The sequence below is a fragment of the Papaver somniferum genome, chromosome 11 (assembly GCF_003573695.1).
Source record: "Papaver somniferum cultivar HN1 chromosome 11, ASM357369v1, whole genome shotgun sequence".
Classification (NCBI taxonomy): domain Eukaryota; kingdom Viridiplantae; phylum Streptophyta; class Magnoliopsida; order Ranunculales; family Papaveraceae; genus Papaver; species Papaver somniferum.
The window spans coordinates 46,791,009-46,806,436 of record NC_039368.1 but is presented as its reverse complement, the minus strand read 5'-3'; the positions used below and the strand labels follow the sequence as shown (position 1 = coordinate 46,806,436).

Here is a 15,428-nt window from a genome sequence, read left to right as displayed (position 1 = left end):
TAAAGAAGCTCAAGCAATGTTTAAATGATTGGAACTGGAATGTTTTTGCTAATATGCAGACCAAAATAAAAGAAGCAGAAATAAAAGTTAAAGAGGCAATGATAATATCTGACAGTAACCCTCAAGATGATGTTGCTTTAAACTCTTTAGTGCAAGCTCAAAATGAATATTCTAGCAGAGAAGTTCAATATAACACTCTTATGAGACAAAATTCTAGAATCAAGTGGGTAAAAGAGGGAGTTGCCAATACTGGATTTTTTCGTACAAACATGAAAATAAAGCAAGCAACTAACAATACTTCATTCAGCTAAAATCTTTGTGATGGTAAATGGTGGACCATGTGGTTTTTTCTAAGTTGGTAGGGGATTAAGGCAAGGTGATCCTTTATCACCGTTACTCTTTGTTCTCATGGAAGATGTTTGAAGCAGAAATATCTCTCAACTGGTGCAAGATGGTAAAATAACTCCAATAGTGATCAAAAGAGGTATTCATCCTTCACATTTATTCTTTGCAGATGATGTGTTTATCTTCTGTAATTGTGCTAAGAAAAGTTTGGATAATTTAATGTCTTTACTTGATGCTTATCAATCTAGTTCTGGGCAGATCATTAATAAAATTAAAAGTAAGTGCTTTGTTGATGGAGTCTCTGTAAATCAAAAGCAAGTAATTGGTGAAAGGTAAACAAGGAAGTAACTAAATTTCCATATAAGTATCTTGGTGTCATTTTAGCTCCTGGTAGAGTAACTACTTCTATGGTTTGGCCAATGGTGGAGATGCTTCAAAGCAAATTAGCTGCATGGAAAGGAAAACTTTTATCTTTTCAAGATAGTTTGGTCTTAATCAAATCAGTTTTATGCAGTGTCCCATTATATAATATGGCAATCTATAAGTGGCCTGCCTCAGTAATCAAAATCTGTGAGAAAATCATCAGGAATTTTTTGTGGTCTGGAGATCGTGAAGTAAGAAAGTTTAAAACATTATCATGGAAGAAAGTGTGTGCTCCATCTAGTGAAGGAGTTTTGGGTATTAGAAGGCTAGAAACGGTAAATAAGGCTCTGCTGATGAAAATGATGTGGAAAGTGATAAATTTTGAAGAATAATGGGCTGTATTTTTTCTGGAAAAATTTACAGATATAAATGGGCAATGGAAAACAAGCTGGAAGCAATCCTCTGTTTGGTCTGGACTAAAATGGGCTTGGAAGTCATTAAAATATGATATAAGGTGGTGTATTGGAGATGGTTCTCAAACATCAGTGTGGTTTGATACTTGGATTGGAGAAACCCCGATCATAAATGACATTGGTCTAACTGATTTTGTTAAGGACAATATTGATATATAAATCAAGTAACTGCTTCATGGGAAAGTTTGGTGCATTCCTGAAGAACTTCAAGACTATTTTGCTCTTATAACTCTGCCTGAAGTCAGTGGAGAAGAATATTTTAGAGAATGGAGTGGTGATTTAAAGGGTAAATTTTCAACTTCTGCTGCTGTTGAAAAAATCAGGTTAAGAGAACTAAAGGTGAGTTGGCCTTCTTTTATTTGGAAACCTTTTCTTCACCCTAACAGTAATATATGGAAACTTCAGCATAAACTCTATGTGGATGACGAAGATATGAGAAACAATGGGTTTGAAATGGTTTCTAGATGCTGTATTTGCAAGTCAGTACAAGACAACATGGAACACACTCTCTGGCAGTGTAACTTCAGTTTAAACATTTGGTCTTGGATATACTGTTTCTTTGGATTTTTCAAGCCAAAATCCTTTAGTGATGTATGCAAAGCTGCTCAGCAAAGACTCTAATTCAAGAAATATGGATGAAAGCTTCTTGTGCAATAATGAAGGAGCTATGGTTTCAAAAAAAAACAAAGTATTTTTTGAAGACAAGCTGCCTCAACTCACTGAATTTAAAAGAAAGATATGGCCAACTGTGCATGAAGGAGTCTACAGAATGAAGAGCACCAAATGGGGGAAAGCATATGATCAGAACATCATTGAATTTTTTAAAATGGGGATCAAACAAACTAAGTTTAGCTGCATCAAGGAATGTTTTTGGGAAGCTCCTGAAGAAGGGTATATGTTGTTTTATTGTGATGGATCCTCTTTTGGAAATCCAGGAACTGCAGGTTTTGGTATAATTGTCAGAGATCATATCTGTCAGGTAGTAGGTGCAATTTCAGGTAGAATTGGAATTTCTACCAATTCCATAGCTGAAGTGCTTGCAGTTATATGTGCTTTGGAGTGGGCTTTTACTTTGGTTGCTAAGAAAATAATTATCAGATTAGACTCCAAAACAGTCATATGAGATTTTTGCAGTGGCAACATTCCTTGGGTTTTCAAAGCCAGATGGTTAAATGCAAAAAGCAACTTGGAGTGTATCATCTTTCAGCATGCTTTCGTGAAATAAATTTCTCAGCGGATACATTGGCTAAAAAAGGTGCTGATTTGGGAGCTGGAGTAAGAATCATTCATAGTGGAAGACCAAATTTCTTAAAGCGCATTGAAATGTCAGAGATTCAGATTTGTGTAGTTGTAATTCTGTCTAATTCCCTGTAATTTTGTTTGTCATTTGGTTGTTTTATTTTGACTCTTACATTGTAATCCTTTGGCTTTTCAATTATTAATAAAAATAGGTGATTGAGCAAAAAAAAAAAATCTAGTCTTCTGGTGTATTATATGACCATGTTTCAAATTCCAAGCACTGTAGGAACTTGATAGGTTACGCGGAATTTTCTGTGGGGCTCGAATTCAACAGTTAGGAAAAGGAGTTGGGTCCCGTGGTCTAAAGCAAACTTACCAAAATCTAGAGGTGGTGCGGGGAAAGAATTTGTAGCTTGTCAATAAGGCTCTTCATGCGAAATGGATTTGGCGATATGAAAGTGAGAAGTATGCCTTGCGGAGATGAATAATAGCGCGAAAAGTTGGTGGAGTACATGAAGCGTTATTTCCTAATCATTCTAAAAGAACTATTGGTCAAAGTCTTTGGATGAGTATTCTTAAAGCTAGAGACTTCGTCAAATCTGGTACTTCTTTTATTTTAAAGGATGGTGCTGGTGTATATTTTTGGGATGATATATGGATAGGTGAAAACTTTAAGGGTGGTTTCCTTCGTTATTTAGAATTTCAAAAGGTAAAAACTCAATGTGCATGAGATGGTTTCTGAACAAGGAGCATGGAATTTGCAGTTTGTCAGAGCTTTGAATGAATCAGAAGTGCAGGAGGTAATTCAGTTATTAAAGGTGATAGGCGACCCTAATTCCACTCTTGATATAACTGCTAAAGATGATAGACAGTGGAGGTATGACAATGGGAAAGGATTTTCCGTTGCTTCTGCATACTCGGCTCTTGAAACAAAAGGTTTTATATCGTCTCCAGATAAGCAACTTTGGAATCCAAAAGTACTCCTGAAAGTATCGTTTTTTGTTTGGACATCATGTTGTAATGGAGCCCCCATTTTGGATCAATTGTATAATGCATGAATGGTACAGAATGCAAATTGTTTGTTGTGTGGTGTGCATGAGTAAATTAATGCTCACTTATTTCTACATTACAAAATAACTTTTGAGGTATGGTCGTATTTTATGAATAGTTTTGGAATTAGTTGGATTTTTGCAAGTAACATTAGAAAAAAATTTTGGAAGTGGAAGAACAAGAAAGCTAAGAAAAGTCTTAAAAGATCGTGGGGTATTTGCCATTTGGTATTTGGTGGAGTATGTGGAAGGAAAGAAACAGTAGATATTATCATAAATTGAGTAGATCTACTAATCAGATTATGATGGAGGTCAAGTCATTGTTATCCAATTGGACTTTACGTACATATATTTTTGAAGGTTTTATCTCTCTTATTTGTAATTGGGATGTCGTTATACACAGGTCCATGTAATTTATTTTGGGTTACTTTATCACTACTTTTTCAATAAAATTTGCCCTGTACCATCAAAAATAATAATATGTGCAACCCATTTTTACTTAATAAGAACGAGTATTTTCTCCCGTGAATGTAGGTAATCATACGGGAACCACATAAACTTGGGAACCAGGTAAACTTTTGTGTGATGTTGCTCTTTATTTGCTGTTATGTGTATGATTGTTCGAGTTTGATGTTCACATCATGGTAATGGTCTGAGATGGGTAGTTAGATTTTTAGCTACTACAATGTTAGTTCAGGATTTTAAGCTCAAAATCCAACACTTGATGGTAGTGAATCTAAGAAGTTGTACGACTCACTGGTAAACGGAAGGATCATGTAACAGGAAAATGCCAGCAAGTCATATATCATTGAACTGATAGCATGGTAAGAGGTCATCGGCACTGAACTCAACTTGTACCAAGAAGAAAATTACTGAAATAAATTTATATAGGTAAACATTTATGAAGGAATTACATCATTGAGAGGGTTCCTCTACATTTTTCTTCCTCTTTTACAGCTTGATCGTTGTCCTGATTAAAGGCTACAAATAACACAACGTCACGAAGCTTTCTCCGAGAGGCTTTCAAAAGTGCAAGTAGCCGATAATACTCTTGGTTGATTATCGTCTCTCCGCCTATAGTCTTGGACTCATACTGCTCATTTATACCCTATAAATTAACTTTCTGTTAACCCTGAGAACAAAAACAAGACAATAAGTTATAGAAAATGATAACTCTTTACTGCCAACCTACAGTATTTGCTCATGAATTTGAGCAAATACTAAACCCAACTCTTGCTAAAGGAAATGATCATATATTAAGTCACTTACTAAACCCATCTCTTTGCTGAACCAGGTTGCTGAAAACGTCTCCTATTCCTTTTATGATCCCCACTCGTTCGCATTTCATTACTAACCAACAATTCAGAATCGGATCTCTGATTCATAGAATTCTCAGTGAGAGGGCTAACAGATTGAAGCTTTGGAGACTTATTAGTTGACTTCGTTAAAGATAAATATGGTTTTGCTGAAGAAGGTGTTTGAGTATCTGTCTGCACAGGAACATTTCGACAAATTGGAGGAGTAATTTCACTTCGTTCATGAGAAACTGAAGGCCGTGGTGGATTCTCAACAGGGGTATCAGAATCTGATGAAGATGGACTAGAAGAGCTCATGTCGTATAGGAGATTATCTGCCATTACTGGTAGCTGACTAACTTTCAATGTTAATGCAGAGGAAGAAGGTCTTCGAAGTCTGGTAAGGTGAACAACCTAGAAGACATTTTAATTTTATTCATTAGGATACTGATGATCCGAAAGATTTTCATTTCTCAAATAGAAAATAGAGAAAATTTGGTGAGAGATGAGTACCTGCTGCTCTAGAACGGCCATATCCTTCTTCAGCTTTGAAATTATTAAGTTTTTCCTTCGTATGACATCTTCCAACTCTGAGATTCTCTGTTACAGAGGAGATAGAAGAATGATCTTATTAAGCAATGGGCCATATATCTTCAACAACACTCTTTCAACTGAAAATTGTGTTCTTGTTATTGAACATTTGAAGGAAGAAGGTACCTTTGAACCAGTAGCATCAACTGCATTAGCTATAGATGCTAACTCCTTTATGGTTGTGTCTTTTTCTTCGCATTCTCTTTGAAGATTATAGATATCTTGCTCTAATGCTAGCGAACTAAGCTGTAAAACATTTAACAATTTTCGTTATAAACACAGGTTTCCGAGTTTGTAAAACAACATACTTTTTCTTTATTAATCAACATACAGATTATTTCCAAGGAATACCGGGGTGAGGTAAGATTCAGTAAAACAGCATACTTTTTCTTTATTAATCAACATACAGATTATTTCCAAGCAATACCTGGATGAGGTAACATTCAGTAGTCTACTGTGCTCACAACCTTGGTAGTAAAACATTAGATCAATGCAAGCAAATGTTGAAAGGTACTATGTAATAAATAACCCTCATTTCTTATAAAAGTTGTGGTATGACACACTTCCCATGCAACTCTGCTTCTCAATTGCATTAATCATCCTGAAGATGAGATGTAGATTCTTAATCTTAACAACATGTTGCCTATAGTCCATGTTGAATAAGGTGGAGTCAAGTTAAAGAAAATCTCTGTCAAAACAAGATCTGGTCGTTAAACATAGCCCTAAATCTTAGCGTTGAACTAGGTAAATATCAGCAAGATCTATGTTATCGTTACTTTTTTTTTTGTCTAATATCATGTGTGACAATAGTTTGCTATACTGTAAGAATCATATCCGATAACAGCACCATTTATAACTGAATCTATTATCTGGTTGTGGATGAACATCACAACTTCTCAAGTTCTTATGCACATGTTGGTCAGTATAGGAATAAATTGTGCTCATTGAGACATAATAAAGTCGAACATGCAGAAGTAGAAGACGAGTATATTAAATTAACAAACAAGAAGTGATTGAAAGTGAGCATATATGAAAAATAGGAAAGAGTCAAGACTAAAGTCAATTAAGAATTTGCAACAGGACACCACAAGCTAATGGTCTATTGCAGCCTAAACTTCCCCTTAGACCATTCTCTACATACCTAAGAAATAGAACTCCAGTAAGAAAACTCAAACGCTAAACAATCGTGGAAGACTTTTCTTACCTGGATATCTGCAGCAGATGTGAGACTCGAACCCCAATCAGATAGATCAGACATGCGGCGTTCCTCTTGCTCCACCCCACTTATGACTGGTTTGAACTTGAACATTTCATCTCCACCAATTGGTTTCTCACCAAAGTCTTTCTATAAACATATTATAATCAAATGAAACACACAAACAGTTAGATCACCTAACAATCATAATTTCATATCACAACATTAAGCAGTTTCCACAAATAATTTCTTTACCATCAACCCATTCGAGAAATCCTGATGATGACCACAAGGACGACATCCGCAAACAGGAATAATGCTTTGTTCCAGTTTTATGTCCTTATTGAATGGAATTTCTTCAATTTTTGTGAGTGAAACATCTTCCTCAATGTCACCCTGGTCCTTCGTTTTAATCACCTGCACACAAAGATTATCCAGCTTCTCCTGCATGCTTAGCAACACCTGATCCTGCAAGTGAAAGAAAACATAAAATTCAGCTTCATCCCAAACACTTAAAAAAAATACCACTGATTGGACATGGAATTAAAAGATGTCAAATGAGGAAAATTTGTAGAGATGAAAATCATCATGCAATGAAGATCAAAAGAGGGGGTGGTCGTACAAATACTCTGGTGTAAATAGAATTTTATAAGAAACCCAGATTAAAAAGCCGTATTCACAAAGAAAACATCAACTGCAGATGAGCAATTAGGATCTGTATTTGCAGCAAAGAAACAACAATGTTGTAATGGCTGCTCAAACAGGTTTCAAGTATGTGTAATTATAAAATCAATTGGTCCTTTACTAAACGAGAATTTCATTTCCATAAACCCTAATTTAAAAAATCAATACCTAAACAAAAACAAAAAAAAAAATTAAACCAAAAACAAATTATAAACAGGATGATTTATACTAACCCAAAGATCGATGGCTTTTTTAAGCTTCCAAATCTGGCGAGATTTCTTTAAATCCGCAGCAGCAACTGCGACAACGGCAACAATTAAAATTCTATGAATGGGACTAAATAGATCCCAAGCTAAGCCTTCTTCTTTACTCAATGAACCTCCAATGGCTTTAGAAGAACTTGATTCTTCTGCATTAACAAGTCGACCTTGTAAATTTATCCATGAGAGTCTTCTAGCTGAACGAATCGGACGATTCGGTTCACTGAAATTGCTCGATAATTGGCGTGAAGAATAACAAGTAGAAGAAGGTGAGAAAAATGAGGATAGTGAAACTAATGGTGGTGCCGCGTAAGCTCCGCTATAGCTTCCTCTATCTTCTTCTCCCATGGCGAGAGAAGAAATGGGCGGTATTACAGGGTTTCGATGGAAGGAAGATTTTTGTTTTCTTATGTATTTTAAAAAAATAAATCTGTACGGTTCTTGTTTGAAAAGAGATCAAATAAGAGGGAAAAACGTGTCGGAAAGAAGATGGCTACCAATTAAGATATGACATTTGGTATTTAATTAATTGTTATTGCTTGCTAGCCGTTATAGGTTGGTGTATAGGTAATGTAATAAATGGTTGAAATTATTTTGGTACCAATTAAGATTCTTTTTATATACTCGTTTGATGTGGTTAAAAAAGATTTCTTTTGATTCTTGCCATAAACCAGTGTGGGGGGCTCAAGAAAATTTTGTTTATGGAACGTTTGGATCCTGTAACTGGGATGATCCAAATGAATATCGGCATGCTATAATAGCAGGGGGAAACAGTTTATTTTGTTTTGAAACTTTTTTTTTTTGTTTGTTTCTTTTTTTTTTTTTTGTAAATTAGGTATTTCATTAAGAATTAGGACTCAAATGAGCCAGCATTACAATCGAAGTTAAGAATTACATGAAAATAAAAGACAGAAATTAAATGAATTACATAAAAATAAGCGACAAACAAATGGAGGTAAATGATAAATCTACCGAAAGGTGTTGGACACGCATATGTTGCCTTGTTAAAAACCTTGACAAGAAAAACCCATAACCAAAGGGATAAAACCTTGACGAAGGAAAAGAGCACAACGCGATAAGTCCTAGAGGAGATCCTAAGACCAATCATACAAAGATAACCAAACCAGTTGTAATTCTTCAACAACATTCGTTCTCCATCGTTACCCAGTCTTCTAATACTGGCAATATGTAAGGATCCACAAACGAGTTGTGAAGATGTGATAAAACTATCAAGATGTATTCCTGAGCCCTTCTATCACAAGCAAGTCTGATAAAAGTGTCACGGCGGCCTGCACAGGAAAGAGATCTCTTCTTAATGATTGAGGATGACGGTATAGCCTTAACAATCGAAGACTTTGATGATGAGAGATGTATCTTCGGAAAAATACAACCAAGAAGAACATAGCCAGTATTGATTTCAGCATCATGTTGTCTCACAGGAGCTTTCATTTTCCTATACCAAGAAGAAGCACAAATGTAGTGTAAAATACACAGTAACTGTACGAATGAAAAAATACATATTAAAGGAGAAGCTCAAAAACATGGAATAACTAGTGAATATAACTAACATCAATAGCAACATAAATTATCCTAATTATATTTCACTAAAACGATCCAAGAGACTTGGAGCAAAGGCCTGAGAATTACACAGATTAAATCACCGCGACTACTAAGCTAATTAGATTTTTAGAACGAACTCATCACAGGTAAAATATTATAATCCTAATGTTCATTATCGATTCATGCTAGTGAACTTGAAATGTTGTCATCAAGAAACAAAAAAGGAACCTGTAATTATCAAGGAAAAAACAAAAGCAGAGAAAGGAGAAATAGGCCCCTTAATAGCCAACCCAAACCAACTACGACTATGGCCTGTCCCTTGACTTGAGCTCGAAAAGAGTTACCCAACTAGAAGAATCTTTAAACCTGAACACAACAGCAACTACAAAGGAAATTAAGAGACACAGATTCTTCTTTGAAGAAAGGGGATTCAAAATGCAAATTAGAAAACTGAATGAGAGAGGTGAAATTAATCAGATATTAAGTTAAGTGGACTTACCTGGGGGTTGGTTCAATCAGAGGAGCAGTGGTTTCGAATTGATGATTACTCTTCATATTTGACACAGACTATCGAAGGGGTTAAGGCAGACTACTTTAGATAATCTACAAGGGCCTAAAGAGCTAAACAAGAAGACAAAGAAAGGAAAAGAGAAGATAGAAAGACACAAAAGATATACCCAATACATATACAAGATACACAAAGCCGAAAGAAACCAAAATAAAAATCTTAAATAAAACCTAATGCATTAGAAAAAACACAACTGATTCGAAACTAGGATCCCTAAAAACTGCAGAGAAACAAGAATAAAGGATTTTTGAAGATAACAACTAAATAGAACAAAACAACAGGAGAGCAATTTTGAAATTAAACGGAATCAAGACGTCATAACAAACAAAATAGAAGAATAAAGGGGAAAGAACAGAAACATAGGAGGAACAAAAGATTCACATCAGCCGAACCAATAGAAACAGGATAATATTTTTGAAAGCCAAAAACAAGAGCAAAAGGAAAGTTACAAAAATATTCCTTAAAAGGGTTTTGAACAAAAACAGACCTATAAAAAAAGAGTGAGGAACCTAATCTAGGCAAGAAGAAACCAATCAGACTAAAGAGAAACCGGTCAATCAACCATGCCAAGAACACTAGGAAGGAAAAGATTAAATAAGAAAACCAATGAAACTAGAAGAAAAGAGTAGTACTGTAAATCTTCGATCTAACAACTAACACATACCAAGCTTCTCAAGCTCATTGAACCAATAGATGAAAGCCACCAGAAAAGAGAAAAAACAGAATTTGGAATTAACCACAGAGATACATTGATAATCATGAAAGAGACCCTGAAAAGAAATAGACATTAGAAGAGAGAGGAAAGAAGAGGAAATTCAATGAGATAACTGCAAGAAGTTAGACATCAAGAGAAGAACAGATTAATCATCAGAAACTCAAAAGAAATCAGAAGAGAAACAGGCAGATCGGATACATTTTAGCCACAATAAGACACAACATTAAGCCAAATCACCAGAAAAGGTTACATCAACACCCATGGAAGCATCTAAAATAAACAGACAAGTGGAAAATATAAAAAATAGTCTGCCAGAAACACACTTATAATCGCTAAAAGTGACTGTTTCCGCGAGCCCTAATATTGTAGTCTGATATCTCAAAAGACTGCTTCGGGGAGGAGTAAATTTTCCAAAAAACGTCTTTTTCGAACAGTACATTGCAAACACTGACAAAAACAGACGTTTTTGTTGAACTTATTTTATAAACAGAAGTTAAATTGATTTAGCTGAATCCAAAGCTGATTCAGCTGAATCACAATTAAAATAATATCAACTCAAAACTTTATTGATCAAAAAAACTAAATTGCTAAATTAATAGTGACTTTAAAACTGAATTTTATTAAAAATTGCTAACAGTTTATAACTTTGACTATTTAGAATACTTTTCCAAATCTCAAAACTTCAAATGCTTAACTTTATATTCCTAATACAAGATTGACAACCAGATAGCTTCAACACTAAGAAGGCAATACTTCACCATCCATGACTTCATTTACTTAGAAATTAGCTCTAATTATGTCCATCCGTCCGATGCTCAGCCCCTGTTTGTATGAAAGATGTCACTCAACATTCAAGTTGTCGTCTCACTCCATAACCATTACATGTATACCTCACATGAAAGACAGCAATAAACAAATCAATCTCAGCATTTACACAAATCCTCGAGTCCAAAACAACAACATATCCATAAATAAACAGTACAGGTGACCATAATAATTGGCAGCATACAAATAACAACTCCCAAAGTAAACTAAAACATATTCGAATGAACCAGCCGGAGGAAAGATACCTTGTGAAGAGAAACTAAACTAACAACAAAAATTAAATTTCCTAATCTAGACATGATTATGATCAACTTGAATGGTCATCAAAAGGAATATAGATACGTTTAATAATGATGCACTTTACTATATTATACACCCAAGGAAAGAAAACAACAGGAAGTGATATAGCTTAAATGGTCTCATTATAATCCTTTGTACATTGACATCAAGAACAAAAAATAGATCTACACAGATTCAAGGAACGTTTAAGTATAATATTACTATCCCAGGAACCTCACACTTTAGTTACCGTGCCAATGTATCGGCGTATCCTTTGACTCAATATCAATCATCATTCTAAATCGCATTTCGAGTTAAACTTTGGTGTACATTGCTTTATTATACATATGGCTAATGGAAGTATAAATCATAAGGACTAGCTCTGTTAACAAAATAATCTCAAATATTGGTTTATTATACATCATGGAAGAGTTTTAAAATTGAAACTTACTTTCTGAGTTCTCGCGTTGTGCTCCTTCTCCGGATGCAGGTGCGCAAGATATCATAATACTAACATGTTTGAACTTGAAATCTTGGATAGGGCGAATCAACATCCTGGATCAACAACAAATAACTTGCTCAAATCTCAAATGACAATTGCAATCAATACGCCACTCTTGAACAAGCAAGTAAATGCAGTACAAATAAACATAGAAGCCCGACTCAAAGTAGAATATATATATGGGAAGACGCATACCCACCATAGCAGGTTGAACAGTTGATACTACAGATTCCTCTTCATTCGATATCAAAATTCGCGGTCACTTCAGGGAAGTTCCACAAGTACCAACAGTTCGCACTGTGCTCCTTTTCCAGATGCAGGTGCCTAAGATATCGTAATCCTGACAGGCTTGAAATTGAAATCTAGAACAGGGGAAAAAAATCCAAACAATACGCAATATCATATATTAACTATTGAACAAACAAGTAAATGTAGTATAAACAGACATAGAATCCCAACTCAAAGTAGAATATATTTATGGGTAGACGAATACCCACCATGGCAAGTTAAAAAGTTGCCATGGAAATGCCACGAGTATAAGCAGTTCAGAAGATAAAGGGGTCTAACAATAGTGTTGATACAACTGACAGAAAGTAACAATAGTTCAGGTAAGTGCTATGAGTACCACTCTCTGAAGAAAGGAGAAAACAAACAATCTTCGAGCCGATCAATTTATAAAGAACCAACATATGATTTTCACTAAGAAATATAAGAGCTTGTATCCCCATTTAAAATTGACTAAACCTGCACATTTTAGCCGCTCAGTGTCACTAGATTGTCACTAGATTAACTGGACACATGATACGAAATTCAGAGATAGAAATATATACATCATGCATGAGCATGCTTCAACAACACACCTGATTCTCATGGAGTTGACATCTTTAACAAGAATATCAAGGATGGAGATAACTTGAATAACCATGATATCAACCCGGTTGACGCTGAACTTCACCATAGCTCTGATGTAACTATTAGCCAACCCAAGCTGAGCCTTACCCAAAATGGTGAGCTAAAAAAATGGTAAAAAAAAATCATCTATAACTGCACTAACCATATTAAGAAAGAAAAAAAAAACTTTGAGAGTGTAGGATTGAAGTTGCAAACCTTAAGGTCACTAATGAACCTTTCAAAATTAAAATGGACATCGCGGAGAAGTTCAAGAATAAATTCATTGCTTTGATGGGGAATCTTAGTTTCTTCAAAGATACCAACCTAATCTTTAGTTTAGCAACTCCAAGACTAAACTACGGCTTCTTTCCTTAACTTTGGATAAATTTACCTCCAAAACTCTTCAGTCATAAGCGCTGCAAAACCCAATAAACAACAAGTAATGAACCTAAAACTCCAACCCACTGTACTCAAAATGCAGTATATGCATAAAAAAATCACTAAACATAAGATTGATATGACCGGTAAAGGTGCAAAGGATATGAACTCACATAAATAAACTCCAGGATGGTAGAAACTGTTGGAAGTTAAGTTCAATATTTCCTTCTAAGAACAGAAAGACGGTCGTAACTCCAATGACTTTATGATAAAAGATCCGTGTCAGAATCTGTCCTAAGCCAGCAGATGTGCTAATCGTGATGCATATCAACACATAAATAGATAGAAAATAAAAAGAATAAGAAACTAGTCGTTGTAAATTTGAAATTTTTCATTAGATTCTTATTGTACAAAATCCAGTGAATTCTCCACCTCAATATCTCCATACATACTTCGTTTCAGCATAATACATCACTCAAGGATGCATGATTCTTTTGCTTCCAGCCAAAAAGATCCAAATTTTACCAACTCCGGGATACCATAACAGATGATAACATGGCCAATTAACACTTCAATTAAGAGGCAAACCCAACATTAAACAAAGTTTTTCTAAAGTTATATTTACTTTTTCTCTGGGAAAATGCACATAAAACATAAGATTGTCACACACAGTGACACAATAATCAACAACACTAAGAGAAATTGCACAGATGCTACAAGGACCTATGACCAACCTAACAAAAAGCACCACCACAGCAACAACAACAACAACACAATTTTCATCCATTCATGAAATCCCATAACTGAAAAATGGGTTCAAAAGGTGAGAACCCGTACCAAAATTGGATGACTACTAACAACATCAACAATTCAAATCAATCAAAAATGCCCGAATCCACATATTTAAACCATACATAGGCAAACACATCTAAAAATAAAGAACTTGAAAAATTAAAATCATAGGAAGTACTAATTTTGTATACCTTAGAAGTTGTTTCTCATGAAGTTGTTCATCCAACCACAAGCCAAACTGGATGTTTCTAGGATTCTCTTTCCAGATAAATACCCCTAAACAGCGGATAATAAAACACAGAACAATGTTACAATCTACACAAAATTTAACAGAAAAATTAGGATTTGCATAACAAAATTAACAACAAAAAGAAACCCATTGATTATATTTCTACTAATTTCTCCTCCTTCACCATCTTTTTCAGTAGCTTAATAATTAAATCCAAAAGCCTTGATTTAGATCTACAAGGTCAGAAAACGTCTTCATTTAATCATGTTCTTTTATTACCATCAATATTTTCAGATTGCATCTGGAGTTGGTGGATTCAAATCTTCCGTCGATGTAGACAGATGCAAATTTTCATAGAGGAAAACATGATTTCGAGTTAGTTAGGGTTTCAACGATGAATTTGAGTATAAAAAATAATAGAGAAGATGAGAGACCAAGATTGAGGCAAAGAATAACATTTAGGTTTTGGTTTGGATTTGCATTTTCATTTCGAGTAAAAACTCAGATGCTGCGAGATTTTTGATGAGAGAGAAGTGATAGAAGAGGGAGACCAAGAAGATAAGGAACCAAATCTGGGAAACCGGGACCATAAACACTAGCTTCCTAGCCAGACTTAATATAAACCTTCTAGAAGCTCTGTCCATTTACTAAACTGCCCCATATAATTACGTCTTCCATGGAAGCTTGATTTACTTTTTCTCATAAAACAGTCTTCCTCTAAAACGACTGATATATAAAGAAAGTCATGGAAAGTCTTAATTCTAAATCCCAATCAGACTTAAAAAATCCAGCTTCCACTAGTGAGAACAAGCATTCTCATCCCAGATAACCCCAGATCTATTATCATAGAAGCAAGAAATCAGGAAGAGAAATCCCAATAACAACAAAGAGAGTTATAGAGATGAAACTCATTCGAATCAGAAGTAAAGATAGATTAAGAAAAAAATCAGAAGCAAAAATAAAAGAAAACAAAGAGAAAAAAACCCCTCAAATCATCTGTGTTACTCCATCAGTTTATTAGATCGAAACCCCCTACTCTTGATCTACCTTCCTCCAAGCGGTCCTAATCTTTACTCACAATCGAGCTGAGCCGTCATTAGAAGTTTGATATTTTTTCTAGGATTTTCAGAAGGGAAGAAAAGAGGAGCAGAGAAGAGAGAGAGAGAGAGAGGAATACCCAATAATTGGGAAAAAT

General features: G+C 34.9%; 1 protein-coding gene and 1 long non-coding RNA gene across 16 annotated transcripts; both read right to left on the bottom strand.

Annotated features, from left to right (window-relative positions):
* Positions 1 to 4,338: 4,338 nt before the first annotated feature.
* On the bottom strand, positions 4,339 to 7,897 carry LOC113321507. Its single transcript, XM_026569417.1, has 7 exons — positions 7,468 to 7,897; positions 6,806 to 7,018; positions 6,560 to 6,700; positions 5,482 to 5,601; positions 5,278 to 5,364; positions 4,739 to 5,178; positions 4,339 to 4,601 (listed from the first exon to the last, which is right to left on the bottom strand). Coding segments are annotated over exons 1-7 (1,377 nt in total). The 5' UTR covers positions 7,843 to 7,897; the 3' UTR covers positions 4,339 to 4,600.
* A 1,959-nt stretch (positions 7,898 to 9,856) lies between these two features.
* LOC113320649 lies at positions 9,857 to 15,098 on the bottom strand. 15 transcript variants are annotated; one of them, XR_003346216.1, is made up of 8 exons: positions 14,513 to 15,098; positions 14,196 to 14,280; positions 13,386 to 13,781; positions 13,051 to 13,250; positions 12,804 to 12,955; positions 12,143 to 12,687; positions 11,893 to 11,996; positions 9,859 to 11,227 (listed from the first exon to the last, which is right to left on the bottom strand). It is a non-coding gene; the product is annotated as an uncharacterized LOC113320649 (long non-coding RNA). The 15 variants fall into 15 exon arrangements; XR_003346218.1 differs by having other exon boundaries at positions 13,386 to 13,523; positions 13,645 to 13,781; positions 14,196 to 15,097; XR_003346219.1 differs by having other exon boundaries at positions 13,386 to 13,523; positions 13,665 to 13,781; positions 14,196 to 15,097.
* Positions 15,099 to 15,428: the final 330 nt, after the last annotated feature.